General features: G+C 52.2%; 1 protein-coding gene across 1 annotated transcript in view; it reads right to left on the bottom strand.

Annotated features, from left to right (window-relative positions):
- slc5a1 (solute carrier family 5 member 1) overlaps positions 1 to 12,395 on the bottom strand; it is a 115,900-nt gene extending 103,505 nt beyond the window's left edge. The window contains exon 1 of the mRNA XM_038793344.1: positions 12,255 to 12,395. Coding sequence (XP_038649272.1) covers positions 12,255 to 12,395 — 141 coding nt within the window. The remainder of the gene's footprint in view (positions 1 to 12,254) is intronic.
- Between the last annotated feature and the right edge of the window lie 7,788 nt (positions 12,396 to 20,183).

Genomic DNA, 20,183 nt, shown 5'->3' with positions numbered 1-20,183 from the left:
CTACTATTTCTTTAATTCCTATCGGGGCTCCCAACCCCTCCACCAACTCTTCCTCCACTTTCTGAAACTTCAACTCACCCAAGAACTGCCTCATCCCCTCTATCCCAGCTGGAGGTTCTGACTCATATAGCCGGCTATAAAACTCCTTGAACACCCCGTTCACCCCTGCTGGGTCCAAGACCATGTTCCCTCCTCTGTCCTTCACACTTCCTATCTCCCTGGCCTCCTCCCTTTTCCTCAGCTGGTGTGCAAGCATCCTGATGGCCTTTTCTCCATACTTGTACATCCTCCTCCTCGCCTTCCTCAATTGCTCCACCACTTTCCCTGTAGATAACAGTCCAAACTCCATCTGTAGCTTCTGCCGCTCCTTAAATAACCCTGCCTCCGGGGCCTCTGAATATCTCCTGCCGACCTGGAGTATTTCCCCAACCAACCTATCTGTCTCTGCTCACACCACCTTCTCCCTATGGGCCTGTATCGAGATTAGCTCCCCGCTAACCACTGCCTTCAGCACTTCCCAAACCGTTGCTGCCAAAACATCCCCAGTGTCATTTATTTCCAGATAGTTCTGGATGGACTCCCTCACACGCCCGCACACCCCCTCGTCCGCTAACTGTCCTATATCCAATCTCCATTGCGGGCGCTGACCACCCTCCTTGCTCACCCGTAGATCCACCCAGTGTGGGGCATGATCCGACATAGCAATTGCCGAATACTCGGAATCAGCCACTCCCGCCAGTAAAGCCCTGCCCAAAATAAAGAAATCGGTCCGGGTGTATACTTTGTGCACATGGGAGAAAAAAGAAAACTCCTTCGCTCTTGGCCATCTGAACCTCCATGGGTCTACCCTCCCCCCACTCCCCCCCCCCCCCCCCCATCTGCTCCATGAACCCATTTAGTTCCTTCGCTACTGCTGGCACCCTCCCTGTCTTTGACCTCGACCGATCCAACCTTGGATCAATGACCGTTTAAAGTCATCCCCCACCCCATGATCAGCTTATGCGAATCCATATCTAGGATCTTCCCTAACACCCATCACATAAATTCCACATCGTCCCAGTTTGGTGCGTATATATTCACAAGCACCACCGACATCCCTTCCAACTTCCCGGTCACCATGATGTACCTACCCCCCGCGTCCGCTATTATTTTCCCTGTCTCAAATGCCACAATTTGTTGATCAGGATCGCGACCCCCCACTAGTCTTAGAGTCCAATCTCGAATGAAACACTTGGCCTACCCATCCCTTCCTCAAACTGGTCTGATCTATTACCCTCAGGTGTGTCTCCTGTAGCATTGCCACGCCCGCCTTCAATCCCCTCAAATGCACAAACACGCGAGCCCTCTTAACCGGTCCATTCAGCCCTCTAACGTTCCATGTGATCAGCCTAGTCGGGAAGCTTCCAGGGCTCCCCCTCCCCTGCCGATCAGCCATCACCCTTCTTCGGCCAGCCTCCAGCTTGCGTCCCTCGCCTCTGTCGGCTCGCCCTCGGGCATCCACCATCCTCGACCTCACATTTGGCTCCCAACAACAGTCCCTCCCCTGTCAGCAGAGCAGCTCCCCCCCAACCCTACACCCCCATTCGCAGCACCACAATCCCAACCCCCCCTTAACAAACTTATCACCTGCTCGCACCTCCCCCCCAAAAAAAACAGGGGCTGTTTAGCACAGGGCTAAATCGCTGGCTTTGAAAGCAGACCAAGTAGGCCAGCAGCACGGTTCGATTCCCGTAACAGCCTCCCCGAACAGGCGCCCGAATGTGGTGACTAGGGGCTTTTCAAAGTAACTTCATTTGAAGCCTACTCGTGACAATAAGCAATTTTCATTTCATTTCACCAGTGCCCTTCCGTGAGCTAGCCCGCCCAGCTAGCCTGGTAGCCCCGCCCATGGCGCCAGATATACAACTCCTATTGTGCTCCCACTCTCCCCCTTTGAACATACATATTTGAAACATCACAGTCCTCAATAAACACACAGAAGAAAAAAATCCTCCCACTCTCTCCCACTGGAACAAAATTAACTTACAGATCTGAGCAACGGCCCAAAAACTGTTCCAGAAAGCACTGCATGTATAGTTCAAAACGAGATCAGCTTTTACAGAATCGATACAGCATTACCCTCCCCTAAGGTTCAGTGTCCTCAAACCCCTGCCAGCCTTTTACCTTTGACAAAATCCATCACCTCGTCCGGCGATTCAAAGTAATGTTCTTGACCCTCAAAGGTGACCCACAAGCGCGCTGGATATAACATTCCAAACTTCACACCGTTCTTGAAGAGGGCCAATTTTACTCTATTAAATCCAGCTCTCCTTTTGGCCAGTTCCGCATCCAGGTCCTGGTAGATGCGCAATTCACAGTTCTCCCACTTGCAGCTCCGTGTCTGCTTGGCCCACCACAAAATCTGTTCTTTATCCAGGGACCGTTGTATTCGCATCACCATTGCCCTCGGCAGCTCATTCACTCGCGGCTTCCTCGTAAGCGCTCTATGTGCTCTATCCACTTCCAAGGGTTGAGTAAATGTCCCATCCCTCATCAAGTTTTCCAGCATACTTGCCACATATGCCCTAGCATCCGATCCCTCGCTGCCCTCCGGGAGGCCACGGTAGCACAAGTAGCTAGCACTGTGGCTTCACAGCGCCAGGGTCCCACGTTCGATTCCCCACTGGGTCACTGTCTGTGCGGAGTCTGCACATTCTCCCCGTGTCTGCGTGGGTTTCCTCCCACAGTCCAAAGACGTGCAGGTTAGGTGGATTGGATTTCATAAATTGCCCTTAGTGTCCAAAAAGGTTAGGAAAGGTTATTGGGCTCCGGGGATAGGGTGGAAGTGAGGGCTTAAGTGAGTAGGTGCAGACTCAATGGGCCGAATGGCCTCCTTCTGCAGTGTATGTTCTATGTTCTATGATCCTCAGGTTCTGTCTCCAGGACCTGTTCTCCAGGTCCTCCACCTTCTCGTGCACCCTTTTCTGGTTGTCCCTCATTAGCCCCACCTCCGCCTCCAACGCGGTAAATGGTCCTCGTGCTCGGCCACCTTCTCCTCCACCTTCTGGTTCGCCAGTCCGTGGGCTTCTAGCCCCTGTTCTGCCTGATTGATTGTTGCCTTAATCAGGTTTAACCCTTCCTTCTTTGCTTGGCGAAGCTCTCCTGAATGAACTCCACCAGCTGTACCGTTGACCACAGTGCCACCAAACCGGGATCATGCCCCTCCGCCATGCTTTCCCGTGCTGCAGGTTCTGCATTCGCCTTCCTTGCTCGACTATTTCCTTTTATACGACCACTCCCGGTCCACGTCTCCATATACTAGTGGGGGATTTCTCCTCACTGTCTCACCCTTCATCGATTTTTCCAATAAAATCCCGAACAATTTGGGAGAAAAGGTCCAAAAGGTCCATCACGAGTGGGAGCTACTGAATGCGCAACCTCTCACTCCATGGCCGCCACCGGAAGTCCATGTACAGCTCTTCAACCATTGATAAAAAAAGACAGACAAATAGAAAACCTGAACAACCCCCGTCCACCTCGAAACAAACAGTCCTCAACCCAAACAAAATACATTTATTTCAACCCCAGTCCATTTCTTTGGATGAACGCCTCAGCTTCCTCTGGAGCCTCGAAATAGTGGTCCTTATTCTCATCAGTCACTGAAGGCACGCAGGGTAAACCACGCCAAACCGTACTTTATTGTGGTACAATGCTGCCTTGGCCTTGTTAAAAGCTGCACATCTCCTGGCCAGCTCTGTGCCAACATCCTGATATATTCTCACCTCATGGCCTTCCCATCTGCTACTCCGACGCTCCTTCACCCACCATAAAATTCTCTCTTTATCCTGGTAGCTGTGGAATCGCACAATAAACACACAAGCTCCTGTACTTTGCAGAAAGGAGCATGCCCACACATTGCACCTTTTTCAACTAAACAAAGACTTGGGGAACCGCTATCCTTTGATCCAGTCCTCAGGGCAATGCCATAACCAATCAGAATTGACATGGCCGTTTTGAATTTAAACAAAGCTGGGAAGTTAACTGGGCCGTGCTACATTCTCCCTGGCAATGCCTCCACCAATCAGAGCCTGCTTCCCAGCCAGTCAGAATTCTTTTCTCATGAAGTATAACTTGTTGTTCCCTTCACTGGGCGTTTATCTTGCAAAGCTATCTGATGAGTGCAAGACGGAAATCTTCGACTGCATGTCTCCTTTTATCTTTAAGCGATACTCAAGCTCTGGGAAACCAAGCGACTGAAATTGAAAATGAGAAGCTGCAACAAGCAACTGAAAAGGAAAGAAGGAGATCGCGGAGGGTGGAGAAATAAGCGGGGGGGGGGGGGGGGGGGTTAGGGAGCCTGCTCACAGGGAGACCACTCTAGTGCACTGAGGCTGGGAAATGGGGCGGGGATAGGACAACAAAGGAAAGGTTTGCGATGCAGTGAATGACAGGAACGAGCTCATGACAACCATGCCTTCAGCTGCTTAGGCTTTATGCTCTGGAATTCCAATTCTTGATCCACCTCCAACATACTCCTTTAAATACCTCTTTGGCAAGCTTTTAGTCACCTGTACAAATATCTTCCTATCTGGTTCAGCATCAAATGTTATTGTGTTCTATAATACGTTATATAACTGCATGTCATTGTTTGTCTCAGTGTCCTGTGTTAATGATTCCTTCTCCAACTTCACTTTGATTGGCTGTATAAGCTTTCCTTTTTACTCGCTTTACCTCCCCAATGCCATTGGACAGATCCATGAGGCCATTGGCTGGACGGCTGCCAATTGGCTCTGACACTAGCTCAAGGCCATGTGACCTCTGCCTTGGTGTTTCTTGGAATTAGCCGATGAATGAGGGAGTGTTTGAATGATGGGCATTTGATGTGCCTTTTGTTGTCACAGTGACTGGATTCGTACATGGTTACCTCCAGAGATAATAATGTCTGGATAAAAATGTGGTTTGAAGATATTTGATTCGCGATTCGCTCAGACTCGTGCTCCTTACCGTTCCTACTGAGGTTACAGGACTCCGGAGAAGACAGAATAGTTGAGTTCAAGAGACAATCAAGAGAAGAACTTGAACAGTTCAGGTAAAGGCTGATTGGCGGAATCTACCCCAGAAAAATAGACCCTTTGGATTGATAGATATCACTTAGTCTGTGTTATATCCTGGAATGGTTTTGATTCCCAGAGGGGTTTGGAGCGGATTTCTCCGGAGTTTAGTCTTCACTTATTGCTTTTGGATTAACCTGCGGTGTGTTTGGCTCTCCCAGGAGATTACATGGTTGGAGGTTGGAGGGGTGTTGTAGGCGATGGTGATGGAGGAGCACAGGGGGAATGGGAAGTATGAGCTGTTGGGGAAATGGGACAGGATCCCTCTGCTTACTGATGTCAATTTGCTCCTGTTTCGGCAATGACTCGATTTTAAAATGGTCAGCCTTTGTTTTCAGATCTCTCTCTTGGTTCCTCAGGTCTCTATCCCTGCGTTTTCCTCCAAACCCACAACCCCTCTGAGACATCTGTGCCATTCAATTCTGGCATCTTGAGCATCACCAATTATTAGCCCTCCAGCTTTGGTGGACATGCCTTCAGCTGCTGGCTCTTAAATCCTGGAATTCCCTCCCTAAACCCTTCCACTTCTCAAACTCTTTTTTTCCTCCTTTCATATATTCCATTAAACCCACCTGTTTCGTCAAGTTGAACCCATGACAAGGGCATTTGCTTTGCAAAGTGCATTCCTTCTCAGACAATCCATTATTAACAATAATAATTTTTATTGTCACAAGTAGGCTTACATTGACACTGCAATGAAGTTACTGTGAAAAGCCCCTAGTCGCCATATTCTGGCGCCTGTTCAAGTGCACAGATGGAGAATTCAGATTGTCCAAATTACCGAACAGCGCGTCTTTCGGGACTTGTGGGAGGAAACCGGAGCACCCGGAGGAACCCCGCACAAACACTGGGAGAACGTGCAGACTCCGCATAGACATTGACCCAAGCCGGGAATCAAACCTGAGACCCTGGCGCTGTGAAGCCATAGTGCTAACCACTGTGCTACCATTATTCCCCCTTTCATGGACTGTACTGGACCACCTGCTGCGTAACATTGTCCTCATCCTGAAACGAAAACCCCAGGATATGAACCCACCAGTACATCTTCATCATTGAACCCAGGTAACCCCAACCCACAAAGCTTTGACAAAGATTCATGAAGACTAGACACGTTAGTTCTGTTCTCTCTGTACAGATGCTGTCAGGCCTGCCGAGATTGTCCAACATTTTCTGTTTCAATTCTTTGTGTTTGATTATGCTCCAGTGCTTTGTTTTAAAATGCTGCAGGTGCTATCTAAATGCAAACTGTCGGAGTATCAAGAAGAGATTGTCAGTTGAGATCTACCTCACGGATTACCCTTGCCTCTAATGTCACTTCCATTTAAATATATCCCACAATTGCTGTGACTCTAACTCTGCACTGCCACAGCACGCCAGGAGTGAATACTCCCTTCTCTCTCTGTACTGACGGAACATTGTAAATCAGCGTAAATCACACAGCAACACTTTTGTTTTATTAATCCGTGGGAGCAATCAGTCATTACTAGATGCTTGCCACCTCTCCTGTTTCAACTTGTTCATTTGTTTGTCCATTATGTTTTTATTTTGACTTGGAAAGAACTTAGGAATTTATAGAGGCAATGTCATGTCATTTCTTTCAAAGGAGATTGAGGTCGTCAACAATGAGAACACTAATGGAGCTACAGAGCCTAGCGCGCTTTGCTTTCCAAGTTAAGGCTGAAGGTGGCTGAATTTCACGATGCGACAGTCACACGTTGAATTATAGTGTGGAAACCATTCACATCGCACACAGAGAAGTCCATGAGCAGACCACTCAGGTTCAGAGCAGAGGTCCTGGTGCTTTTCCAACAGATAAATGAACAGTGGGTGGAGAAAAAGTCCAATGTGTTCCTGTGCACCTCATGGCATTTCTCTGAAGGCAATGGGGGCCTCTCTGTGATTCTGTGATTTCAATACTCAGCCTAGTAGGGGAGTGGGCCATTAAAGAATGGGTTCTGGTCTCAAACCCTTTGCTGTCGTGAACTTGCTGGTCTTCGCTGGGGGTTGCGTAGAGCTGGGGGCAGGAGAGAATGTTGGGTGCGGTGGGGGGGGGGGGTACTGCGCTTGGAGAAAAGTTGAGCATGGGGTGATTTGGGTATGGCGGGAGGACGTTGAGGCTGGGGGAACATTGAGGTGGGGTGAAGCTTCGAGGGGAGGTTGATGGTGGGGGGAAGTTGAGGTGGGAAAGTTTAGAGTGGGGGAAGTTGAGGGTGGGGTGGGGGGAAATTGAGGGTGGGAGAAAATTAAGTGGGGGAGTTGAGGTGGGGAAAGTTGAGGGGGAGGAATTTACGGGTGGTGAAGTAGAGGTGGGGGAGGCTGAGGCTGGGGAAGTTCAGGATTGGAGAAGTTGAGAGTGGGGAAAATTTGAGGGTGGGGGGAAGTTGAGGGTGGGGAGACGTTGAGGGTGGGGAAAGGTTGAGGGGGAGGAATTTAAGGGTGAGGGAAGTTGAGGTGGGGGAGGTTAAGGGTGGGGGAGGGTTATGGTGGTGGGAAATTCAGGGTGGGGGAAGTTGAGGATGGAGGAAGTGGAGGGTGGGTGAAAGTTCAGGGTGGGGGCAGGTGAGTGTGGAGGAAGTTGAGGATGGGGCAAGTTGGGGATGGGGCAAGTTGAGGATGGGGCAAGTTGAGGATGGGGCAAGTTGAGGGTGGGAGAAGTTGAGAATGGGGGAAGTTGAGGATGGGGGAAGTTGAGGGTGGGGGAGGTTGATGGTGTAGGTGGAAGTTGAGGGGGGAAGTTGAAGATGGGGAAAATTGAGGATGGGGCAAGTTGAGGGTGGAGGACATTGAAGATGGGGGAAGCTGAGGGTGGGGAAGTTGAGGGTGGGGGTGGAAGATGTGGATGGGGGGAGATAAGGGTGGGGAGAGGCTGATGGTGGAGGTGGAACTTGAGAGTGGGGAGTAGTTGAGGGTGGGGGAGAAGAGGGTGGGGGGAGGCTGATGGTGGAGGTGGAAGTTGAGGGAAGGGATGGCATAGTACAATGAGCCTGGGTGATCTGAATTTGTGAGGTGAAACTTCAGTTGTGTTCAACCAGAGTCACTAGCCTGGAATCTCTGCTGCTAATAGCGGGGTCCTCGATGCAGCAGAGAATCAAAAATCCTCGATCGGTGCCAGGCGTCGGCGTGCAGCAATCTGAACACAATGTTCCTACTTCCCCCGCGCGCCCCCATTGGTGGTGAGATCGATGTTCACGCCTGCACGTCAGCAGGAGGATGTAAATGAATGCAAATTGTTCTTAATGACCCACTTGCATCCGTTTATGCAGAGATGACACTAGTTTTTATGTGTGAAGCAGGTTCTATTTCCAGTGCTTTAAAATGTCTGCTCCACACTCCAGCTCTTTCTACAGTCTATACACTTTTCTTTCAGTCCAAGCCTTGCTTTAGCTGAGCAAGCACAGTGAGCATTAATCATAAACAGACGCACATAATCAAACAGAGTACAATAGAGTGCTGCAGTGGGTATTAAAGAGAGCCCTGAAGAAAGTGGAGGGGCTGAGAGATATAGTGAGGGAATTCCAGAAAGGCTGCAAAAGGCTGGCACCAATGGGGAGGTGAAGTGAGTATTAGCAAGGGGAGAGGAGAGGTAAGTTAAGAGGGTGTTATAAAGGGGAATAGATAAGGTGTTTGATGGGTGGTGACATTTCTTGGTTAATAATAACCCACTAAACCAGATCAGAATTTGCTCCCACAGTAACAGTCAGAGTAATGGCAGATGCAACTCTAAACTGGGGTGTGAGTCCCATCGCTCTGCCTTTAACACCTCACTGTTTGCCATTCTGGGGCGATTTTTGAAAAAAGGGACGTATTTTAAATTCCCCCCTTTTAAAAAAATCTCTCCATTGTATTCCTTTATTCTCTCACTGGTCAATAACCAGGGGGTTAGGGGTTTAAGTTAGCGGGCAGGAGCTTTGAGGAGATTTGAGGAAAAGCTTTTTCACCCAGAGACCATGGGTGTCTGGAACTCACTGCCTGGAGTGGTCACAACATTTAAGAAGCATTTAGGTGAGCACTTGGAATGCTGCAGCAGGCAAGGCAATGGGCCAAGTCCTGGAACATAGGGTAAGAATAGATAGGTGTTTGATGGGTGGTGATTGGCCGAATGGCCTCGTTCTGCACTGTGAAACTCTATGATTCTATGACCTTCCATCCAATCCATAGAGTCCCTACAGTATAGAAGGAGACCATTCAGCCCATCGAGTCCGCACTGACCCTCCAAAAGAAAACACTACCCATGCCCACTCCCCCGCTCCATCCTATTTCCGTGACGAAGGGACAATTTATCATTTTTAAAAATATTTTTATTCTCCTTTTTGACATTTTCTCCCAAATTTACACCCAACAATAAACAATAATCGGTAACGAATGCAGTGTCATTCCCCATAGCAATAACAACGATCCCATCCTCCCACCAAACCCCCAAACATTAGCCCGCATGCTAACATAACAAATGACAAAAAGGAATCAGGAACCACCCATAGTCACTATTAACACACACAGTCCCCCTTACCCCAACCCTCGCAGCCCCCCCCCACCAATGTTCGATGTGATCCAATTCTCGAAAATGCATAATGAATTGTAGACCCCCTCCATCCTTCCCCTCAGTTCAAATTTGACTTTCTCAAGCGTCAAGAATTCCAGCAGGTCCCCCCACCACGTCAGGGCACACGGTGGAGAGGTTGATCTCCACCCTAACAGGAACCACCTTCAGGCGATCAACGAGGCGAAGGCTACAACATCTGCCTCCGCACCCGTTTCCAACCCTGGCTGGTTCAACACTGAGGGCCTGGGTCCAGTTTCACGTGCAGCACTTTAGCGATTACCCTAAAAACCTCCTTCCAGTAGTCCTCCTTTGGACAGGACCAAAACATATGAATGTGATTTGTGCCCCCCCCCCCCCCCCCCCCCCCCCACCCCTGCAATGTTCACACACTTCTTCTACCCCCTCAAAGAGCCGGCTCATCCGCGCCCTTGTAAGGTGCGCTCTATACACCACCTTCAACTGTATCAGCCCCAACCTCGCACACAAGGTGGAGGCGTTCACCCTCCGGACCACCTCACACCATAAACCCCTCTTCCATATCCTCTCCCAACTCTTCCTCCCACTTTGCCTTGATCCCTTCTAGTGGCGCCTTCTCCTCCTCCAAAATATCCCAGTAAACTGCCGATACTACCCCCTTCTCCAGCCCCCTGTCGTCAGCACCTCCTCCAGCAATATGGAAGCTGGTTCTACTAGGAAGCTCTGCATCTCCTTTCTGGCAAAGTCTCGAACCTGCATGTATCTAAATATTTCCCCCTTGCTCCATTCCATACCTCTCTCCCAGCTCCTTCAATCCCGCAAAATGACCCCCAAGAAATAAATCTTTTAGTGTTCTAATTCCTTTCTCCTCCCATCTCCGAAAATTTCCATCCCACTTCCCTGGCTCAAATCTATGGTTCCCCCGAATCGGCATTTCCCTTGACCCTGCCCCCAACCCGAAGTGCTGTTGAAACTGCCTCCATATTCTAATGAAGCTATTATTACCGGACTCCCTGAGTATTTCCCCGGGGCTATCGGGAGCGGCACTGTTGCTAGCGCCATCAATCCCGACCCCCTACACAAACTCTCCATTCTGACCCATTGGGAGTCAACCCCTCTGACCCAGCTCCGCACCTTCTCCACGTTCACTGCCCAATAATAATACATCAGGTTCGGAAGACCCAAACCCCCTGCCTGCCTTCCTCTCTGTAGGAGCATCTTTCTAATTCTGGCCACCTTCCCTCTCCATATGAACAAGTTAATCATCCCTTCAATCTCTAAAAAATGCCTTTGGCAGGAAAATCGGTAGGCATTGAAAAATAAACAGGAATCGCAGCAGCACATTCATTTTAACCGCCTGTACCCGACCTGCCAGTGACAGAGGGAGACCATCCCACCTTACCAGATCTGCTTTCACTCTCCCCACCAAACTAGAAACGTTGTACCAACGGAGCCCCTGCCCCCCAATGCCGAGCAACCTGCACCCCCAGGTTTCTAAACTAAGTCCCTGCCCGATGGAATGGCTGCCCCCCCACCCACCCCTGCCGCACCCTGGCGGAGATACCACAAGGGAAAATTTATATGACCAATCCACCGAACCTGCACACCTTTGGACTGTGGGAGGAAACCAGAGCACCCGGAGGAAACCACGTAGACACGGGGAGAAAGTGAAAACTCCACACAGACTGTCACCCGGGGTCAGAATTGAACCTCGGTCCTTGGCACTGTGAGGCAGCAGTGCTAATCACTCTGCCCCAGTGCCCATCCTCTCTCTATTTCTCTTTCTGTGCCTGAACAGAGATTGAACTCTCCCCTGGTCCTTCTGGTGTTTATTGGTTAAGTGGATGCCCCTGCTTGGTTGCCCTGTGCACTCAGTCCTGTTCCTCGTATCAGCTGGTTTAGCTCATTTGGCTAGACAGCTGGTTCGTGATGCAGAGCGCAGCCAGCAGTACGGGTTCAATTCCCATACTGGCTGAGGCTATTCTCAACCTTGCCCCTCGCCTGTGGTGTGGTAAATCACCACCAGTTAGCTCTCCCTGTCAAAGGGGAAAACTATGGTCACCTGGGACTATGGCAACTTTACCTTACCTAAGCTGTGGTGGAAGCTGAGCTATGTCTAACCAAAGTGGGATAATTGTGGAAAGTCCTGTTATCATAAAATCTGGTTGAAAAGACCTAAATACTCTTCCAGGAGGGGCTCACCAGTGCTTGTACCTGACACCTGTCTCCTATCGCCCGACTGGAGGAGCACAGGTATGACTGTGGACAGAGAGAGTCACTCCCTCACTTAGCTGCCAGTATTCAATCACTTCTAAATTCCTCCTCGAGCCTGAAACCGTCTCTGGTGATGAGAAAATGAGCAAACAAAAAGGTGCCCATTGTTCTGAGCTTGCCATGGATAACAGGCGTCAAACAATGAGTTAAATTAAGCCTGCATAGGAATTCAGCTATCGCTAATTCTCAAAACAAATCTTTCAATAATAATCATCAGCAAAAACACTTTTGTGACAAAGCAAAAATAAATGACATTTAAACGTACATTGGCTATCATTTCTACACAGTTGTAACTTATGCAGATTTTTAAAAAAAAACTTTGTTCTGTTTTATTCCTGAAGCATTTGGGATTCTGACCCTCCCCCGGCACTCACCCAAATCCCGACAGCCAGAACCACTAGGAAATAGATGACAATGACTGAGATATCGGCCGGGTTGTTCACGGCTATCGGGGGTGCAGTGTTACTGGCAGCGGTGGTGCTGAGGCTCCCTGGGGGCATCGTGCCACTCGCCATTGCCACCTTCTGAGCTGATCTCCTAGGCTAGCAACAGGTGCAGTCACACACAGGGAGAGAGGGCAGAATGATTCCTTCAGCTTTTATAGCATGACAGAGCCAACAAGGCGTGGTTAATTCTTTTATCTTTTGTTAATAATAAAACCAAGAAATAAAGGCTGCTATGTGCAATAAAGAACATTTTTATTTCTTTCCCTTGAAGTTAAACTTTACTCTGGATCGGGAATTTAAGCAATCCGCAATTGTTAATCATCTACAAATGTAATAGCCTTTTGTTCAGCTTGTAAATACACTCCCCTCACAGTCAGAATGGTGTCGCTTCAAAGCCCCATGCCGAGGCCTGCCCTCCGGTGTAACCATGAGGGAGTGCTGCACTGTCACAGGAACTGTCTTTTAAATGTTAACCCGAGGCCCCCGAATGCTGGTCTCCCAAGGGTCCTGGCCAATATTCATCTCTCAGCCCACGACATCACTGAGGTAGACGGCTCGATTCTTTGCCATCCACTGTGGGTTGTGGCTTTCCCGATCGGAGGTGAATCGAGCTCTGGCCAAAAACTGGTGATCCCATTCCAACACTGTGGTACCCCCGCGTGTGGTGAGGTATACCCCCCGTGTCAGCGGCACCGTGCAAAACCACGATTTACATGGATTTAAATATGAATAATAGGCTGGAAACTCAATTCTCCGCCCTTCTGTGATCCTCCACCACTCCGTGATGTTCCTCCCCTCAGTGATGCTCCACCCCTCCGCGATGCTCCACCCCTCCGCGATGCTCCACCCCTCCGCGTGCTCCACCCCCCCGCGATGCTCCACCCCTCTGTGGTGCTCCACCCTCAGTGATGCTCCGCCCCTCAGTGATGCTCCACCCTCAGTGATGCTCCGCCCCTCAGTGATGTTCCACCCCTCCGCGATGTTCCACCCCTCCGCGATGTTCCACCCTCAGTGATGCTCCACCCCTCCGCGATGCTCCACCCCGCGATGCTCCACCCCTCAGTGATGTTCCACCCCTCAGCGATGCTCCACCCCGCGATGCTCCACCCCTCAGCGATGCTCCACCCCTCCGCGATGCTCCACCCCTCCGCGATGCTCCACCCCTCCGCGTGCTCCACCCCCCCGCGATGCTCCACTCCCCGCGATGCTCCACCCCCCACGATGCTCCACCCCTCTGTGGTGCTCCACCCTCAGTGATGCTCCGCCCCTCAGTGATGCTCCACCCTCAGTGATGCTCCGCCCCTCAGTGATGTTCCACCCCTCCGCGATGTTCCACCCCTCCGCGATGTTCCACCCCTCAGCGATGTTCCACCCCTCCGCGATGCTCCACCCCCCGCGATGCTCCACCACTCCGTGATGTTCCTCCCCTCAGTGATGCTCCACCCCTCCGCGATGCTCCACCCTCCGCGATGCTCCACCCCTCCGCGATGTTCCACCCCTCCGCGATGTTCCACCCTCAGTGATGCTCCGCCCCTCCGCGATGCTCCACCCCGCGATGCTCCACCCCTCCGCGATGTTCCACCCCTCCGCGATGCTCCACCCCGCGATGCTCCACCCCTCCGCGATGTTCCACCCCTCCGCGATGTTCCACCCTCAGTGATGCTCCACCCCTCCGCGATGCTCCACCCCGCGATGCTCCACCCCTCAGTGATGTTCCACCCCTCAGCGATGCTCCACCCCGCGATGCTCCACCCTTCAGCGATGTTCCACCCCGCGATGTTCCACCCCTCCGCGATGTTCCACCCCTCCGCGATGTTCCACCCTCAGCGATGTTCCACCCCGCGATGTTCCACCCCGCGATGTTCCACCCCGCGATGTTCCACCCCGCGATGTTCCACCCCGCGATGTTCCACCCCGCGATGTTCCACCCCGCGATGTTCCACCCCGCGATGTTCCACCCCGCGATGTTCCACCCCTCCGCGATGTTCCACCCCTCCGCGATGTTCCACCCCTCCGCGATGCTCCACCCCTCAGCGATGCTCCACCCCGCGATGTTCCACCCCTCCGCGATGTTCCACCCCTCCGCGATGTTCCACCCTCAGCGATGCTCCACCCCGCGATGTTCCACCCCGCGATGTTCCACCCCTCCGCGATGTTCCACCCTCAGTGATGCTCCACCCCTCCGCGATGCTCCACCCCGCGATGTTCCACCCCTCAGCGTGCTCCACCCCCCGCGATGCTCCACCCCTCTGTGGTGCTCCACCCTCAGTGATGTTCCGCGCCTCAGCTATGTTCCACCCCTCAGCGATGTTCCACCCCTCAGCGTGCTGCACCCCCCGCGATGCTCCACCCCTCTGTGATGCTCCACCCCTCAGTGATGCTCCACCCCTCAGTGTGCTCCACCCCCCCGCGATGCTCCACCCCTCAGTGATGCTCCACCCTCAGTGATGCTCCGCCCCTCAGTGATGTTGCAGCCCTCTCAGCCTGGGAGTCCCGCAGGCATGAATTGGGCAAGTATTTAGGAGCGGGACCCTGGCACCATGGCCGTTGAAGGGAAGCAAGAGGGTAAGAAAACCTTTCCAACTTTTTGGGCTTGCTAGAGGGTGTAAGACTGCACCTCATGGAGTACCGGGGAACGACTTGGCGGAAAATACTTGGACTCGGCGTGTCCCCCTCAGGAGCAGGGTGCCCTGGCTGAGAACCCCATTGGTGCATAAATTAATTTGTACCCACCCTCAGCTGCAAGTTTCAGGCTCCTGGCTGTTGAGCCTCCCGACTGTTGACAATATCCTGCATATGCTCTGAGTTCTTCTGGTCAAGTGGAACCCTCCTGCCCGCCTCTCTGGAAACTCTCATATCCCAGCAATGGCCAAGCTCAATCTCTACCCACTGGATGTTGGCACCCCTCAGAAACGCAGCCCACAGCAGAGGAAGCAGGAGATTAGCAGAGTAAAAGCCTCACCAGTGATGCTGTCAGCTAGCCCACCCCTCAGGGTCACGAGATGTCGCCAAGCCCTGCCTATCCACTGCACCCCTGCTCCCATCCATCGTTCCCCTGGCCAGGAAACCTGAGCAGCTCTCTGTCACAACCTGTGTGTAAAACCCAGGCTCCACATAACACTGCAGCTAAGGTCCCAGAAAACACGCACCTCTCTCACTCACCCCCATTGGTAGGACCTGCCCGCAGACTGGGATCTTAGCATGGCGATGAATGGCTGCACAGTATGAGCGTCTCCACCACACAACCAGTTACCGTCCGGCTGGTGGAGTAGCACACGGCCCACCCAGTGAGGTGACCAATAATAGACCTTACCAAGAGAAACAGGACAGGGGCCATAGAGCCTATCGCTGACACCAGTTGTAGCAGCCACCAGCCACCACTGTTGACAGGGATGGGCGGTGGGGATAGAGGCTCCCTACGTCACGATGCGGTGCCAGTCACTGATGGGGACTGTGCGGACAACATTGTATCGAAGGGAATGGGTGAGGGATGTGGGGGGGTATGTTGAGGGTCTGGTGCTGTAGTACAACTCAGCGTGACCATGTAACCTGGTGACTTTGGATGGTCATGGGAATCCTCATCTTGCAGACATTCTTTGTCTCTCCCCATCCTCCCCCGGAGAGACGTGGATTCAGTACTACAGCCAGCTATGCTCGCTATCTACCTGGCACCTGCTGCCGTCGAGGCCCAGGAAGGCGTGGCCTTGATCACATCATCGGATTGGTGCAGGGTTGTGGGGGGGGGGGGTCTCATTTTGCGATCTCGCCGGCACAAATCCGATTTTGGGCCTCCCCAAGATTTGGCGGGCATTACGGGATTTGCGACCACAGCTAACACTTAATCGTGGCCATTGGCTTTGACCAAGAGACCCACTGTAAAAAATTTTGATCAATCCTCTACAAACCTCACTGGCTTCCAATCAAATGTTCCTGCACTAATCACAACAGAGTTCATGTTACACACTCACTTTATCAATGCACTCGTGTAGCCGAGAGTCAATGCCAAAGGAATGCAGTCTGTCCACTTCTCAATCCTTGGTAAAGCTCCCATGACCTGCGACTGCTCCGAAACCTGAGTTCAGTGGATCAGGAGACTCATTGTTGTTCAAGACTTGATCTCACAGCAGGCCATTATTCTGGGAAGACAGGAAAGTATTACAAGATTGAGCTTGAGGAGATGTTAGCAGGTGGATTTTCAGAATCTCCCTCTGTTAATAGTATAAAACAACATCTGTTGAGTCTGGATGGATTGTCACACAGAGGGCATGTTGGTTCCATTTAGAGAAAGAACGGAGCTGGAAATAACAGTAGGATTTAAACAGCCACTAAACAGCACTTAAACCCGTGACAATGTATCCACAATAATACTGTCATTTCCTGGAATGAAATGAAAATCGCTTGTCACAAGTAGGCTTCAAATGAAGTTACCGTGAAAAGCCCCTAGTCGCCACATTATGCACAATCTTTACATTGAAAGGTTGCAACAATAGACTCCACCGGAACCATTCTGCGTTCCGAGTTTTAAACCTTTCCACAAACGCAAGTGGCTTACGGTCGGTATAAACTAGACTTTGCTTATTATCATGCTGGACATAAACTTTAAAATGCTGAAGGGCAAGTAACAATGCTAAGACTTCCTTCTTAATGGTCTTGTACTTTCTTTGGCAGACACCAGAATTGCCATTCCTGATGGGTCATCCTGTTGTAACACTGCTCCTATCCCCAGCTCGCTGGCATCTGTGGCCAATTTAAAGGGTTTGGAAAAATCAGGGGCAGCCAACACTGGCTATCTTACCAATATGGCCCTCAACATCTCAAAAGCTGTTTGGCATTCTGCAGACCATACCATTTTTTCCTGTTTCTGCAATATGTTAGTCAAAGGTACTTAAAGTACCTTTATTAAAGTAACTATAAAGTTATTAAAGTACAAATTTTCGGTAGAGCCCAGACATGCCTCGGAACCTCAAGGGGCTGAATTCTCTGATTTTGAGGTTAAGTCTGGAGGAAGTGCCTAGTTTTACAATGAATAAGTTGGCGCCGGCCCGCACCGATGCTCCGCCTGGTGGGGGGCTAACAGCCGTGCTACGTCGGCTTTACCTGCAGATACGGATGGAGAATTGCCGGGTGCGTGGCCGTGCAGGCGCACGGCGGCGACCTGCAGCGGACGCGCCGGACAACATGGCGTCGGCCAAGCGAGGTCCCAGTATGCTAGATAGTGCCCCCCCTATAACCCCGCTCGTCACCACCGGACCACCCCCCACCAGTCCCCCCAGCCCCCGCCGAATCCCCTCTGCCAGCGGAGCGCCCCCCTCCCCCGCCCCACCCCCGCTTAAGACGCGAGGTCCCTGAAAACTAAGTGGAAACGCAACCCACACCGTCAGGAAGTCAGCCCATTAGGGACGGAGCATTAGGGGAGGGCTTCAGCTGACGGCCTGAAGCCTCCCAACGACATACCCAGCGATTGTGCCTTTTTTGAGGGGCCATAGCCTCCTGAAAAACAGCACCGCCCCCGATTTTGGCATAAAAATGGTTCTCCAGGGACTTCCGGTTGCGGCTATGACCAGTTAAGTCGCACATTTGGCAGCTCCTGCGACAAAGGTGTTTAAGGGCCGATTGGAGGGCCCCGACGGTACTGTAAAGACGAATCCCGGTGGGGGAAGGCTCCCTGAGGAGAGTGAGACCAACTTTATGGTCGGTACTCGGAGTGGGGCGACAAAAAAAGCGGCAGCAGCTCCCCGAAAAAAGCGGGGGAAGAGGACCAAAATGGCGGCGGTGGCGCACTAGAAGATTGGAGAAAATGGGCGGAGGAGCAGCAGGCCGCTCTCCTCCGGTGTTTTACGGAGCTGAAAGTGGAACTCTTAGAGTCTATGAACGCGATGACCACAAGGCTGATGGGGGCCCAGGCGACCCAAGAGGCGTCGATAAGAGAGCTGCAGCAGGAGATGACTGCAAGGGAGGAGGAGGCCACGGTCCTCGTGGGAAAGGTGGAGGTGCACGAGGCACTCCACCTGAAATGGCAGAGCCGCTTTGAGGAGCTGGACACGCGAATGAGGCGGAAGAACTTGAGGATCCTGGGCCTAGCAGAAGGCCTGGAGGGGCCTGATCTCCCGAAATATGTAGCGGAGATGCTGAGCTCCCTGATGGGAGAGGGGGCCGGTCCGGCGCCCCTGGAGCTGGAAGAAGCATATCGGGTCATGGCTAGGCGGCCTAGGGCGAACGAGCCCCCGAGGGCGGTGCTGGTGCGATTCCAGCGTTTCTGTGATCGGGAGAAAGTGCTGAGGTGGGCCAAGAGGGAGAAAAGCAGCAAATGGGAGAATTCGACGGTGCGGATATATCAGGACTGGAGTGCGGAGGTGGCAAAGCGGCGGGCCCGGTTTAACCGGACGAAGGCGGTGCTGCACGCAAAGAGGATCAAGTTCGGAATGCTGCAGCCAGCGCGCTTGTGGGTCACTTACAAGGACCAGCACCATTACTTTGAGACCCCAGAGGAGGCATGGACTTTTGTTCGGGAGGAAAAGCTGGACCTGAACTAGAACTTGGGAACGCCGGCGGTCGAGGCCGCCCGAGTACCCTTGACTGATCAAGTGGCCCATGTCTTTCTTAGGCCAGGTCGGAACTTAGTTAAAGTTGATGGATCGTTTGGTTTCTTTGAAACTTGTGTTATGGGGGGTTTCTTTGTTCCTTTTTGTGTGTCTCTTCCCGTTGCCAACTTCCCTTAATTATTGTTGTTGTAGGGGGGGCTTTTTTACTGTTTTTTGATCTGTTCTTTAAGGGTTATGGTTACTGTTCTGTTCGATGGAGGGTGATGGTTAAATACGTTATTATTGGGTAGTTATTTAGTTATGCAGGCATAGTTATGTATTTATGTATTTATTTGAGATTTGTTATTTATATTGTTATATTGTTAAGTTGGGGAGGCGGGACGGGGGGGGTGCAAGTTGGTTATGCGGGTTTTCTTTTTCTCTTTTTTCTTCCTCTCGTTTTAAGGGGGCTTTTTTATGGGCTTGGATGGGGACGGGGGTGGAATTGAAGATGGCGGGGTAGGGTGTGGCCGGGCGAAAGCGCGGGCTTTCCCCTGTTTCCCGCGCGCGGGACGGAGGAAGGGGGAGGAGAGAAGAGTGGGGTGTGGCCAGCAATGGCGGCTTTTCCCGCGCTGAAGCGGGGTCAGAGAGGGATGGCAAGGGGGCTGGGGAGGCCCCTCCCCCCCCACATCGGGAGGAGTCGGAGTGTGGCAGGGGCAGCCGGGTCAGCGAAAATCAGCTGACTCTCGGGAGTACGATGGTGGATACACCGCGGCTAGGAGGGGTCCTAGCCGGGGGGGGGGGGGGGGGGAGGGGGGTTGGGGGGGGATACCGGGTTGCTGCTGGAAAGGCCGAGGACGGGAAGGGAAGAACGGGAGGAGAGAGGGGGGGGGGCCATCGCCATGGGGAACGGGTCAGAAGGGGAGGGTCGACCCGGGGCGAACAGGGGACTGGACATGGCTAATAGACAGGGGAAAGGGACAGGTCACTCCGCGACCCGGTTGATTACTTGGAACGTGAGGGGGCTGAATGGGCCGGTCAAGAGAGCAAGGGTTTTTTCACACCTAAAGGGACTGCAGGCGGATGTGGCAATGTTGCAGGAGACTCACTTGAGAGTAGTAGACCAGGTACGCCTGAGAAGGGGGTGGGTGGGACAGGTGTTCCACTCAGGCTTGGACGCAAAGAACCGGGGGGTGGCGATTTTGGTGGGAAAGAGGGTGTCGTTCGTGGCGGCGCAGGTGGTAGCAGATAAGGAGGGTAGGTACGTGATGGTGAAGGGTAGGCTGCAGGGAGAGAATGTGGTGCTGGTGAATGTGTATGCCCCGAATTGGGATGA

The sequence above is a fragment of the Scyliorhinus canicula genome, chromosome 1 (genome assembly GCF_902713615.1).
Source record: "Scyliorhinus canicula chromosome 1, sScyCan1.1, whole genome shotgun sequence".
Classification (NCBI taxonomy): Eukaryota; Metazoa; Chordata; class Chondrichthyes; order Carcharhiniformes; family Scyliorhinidae; genus Scyliorhinus; species Scyliorhinus canicula.
This window is presented reverse-complemented; position numbering and strand designations above follow the sequence as displayed.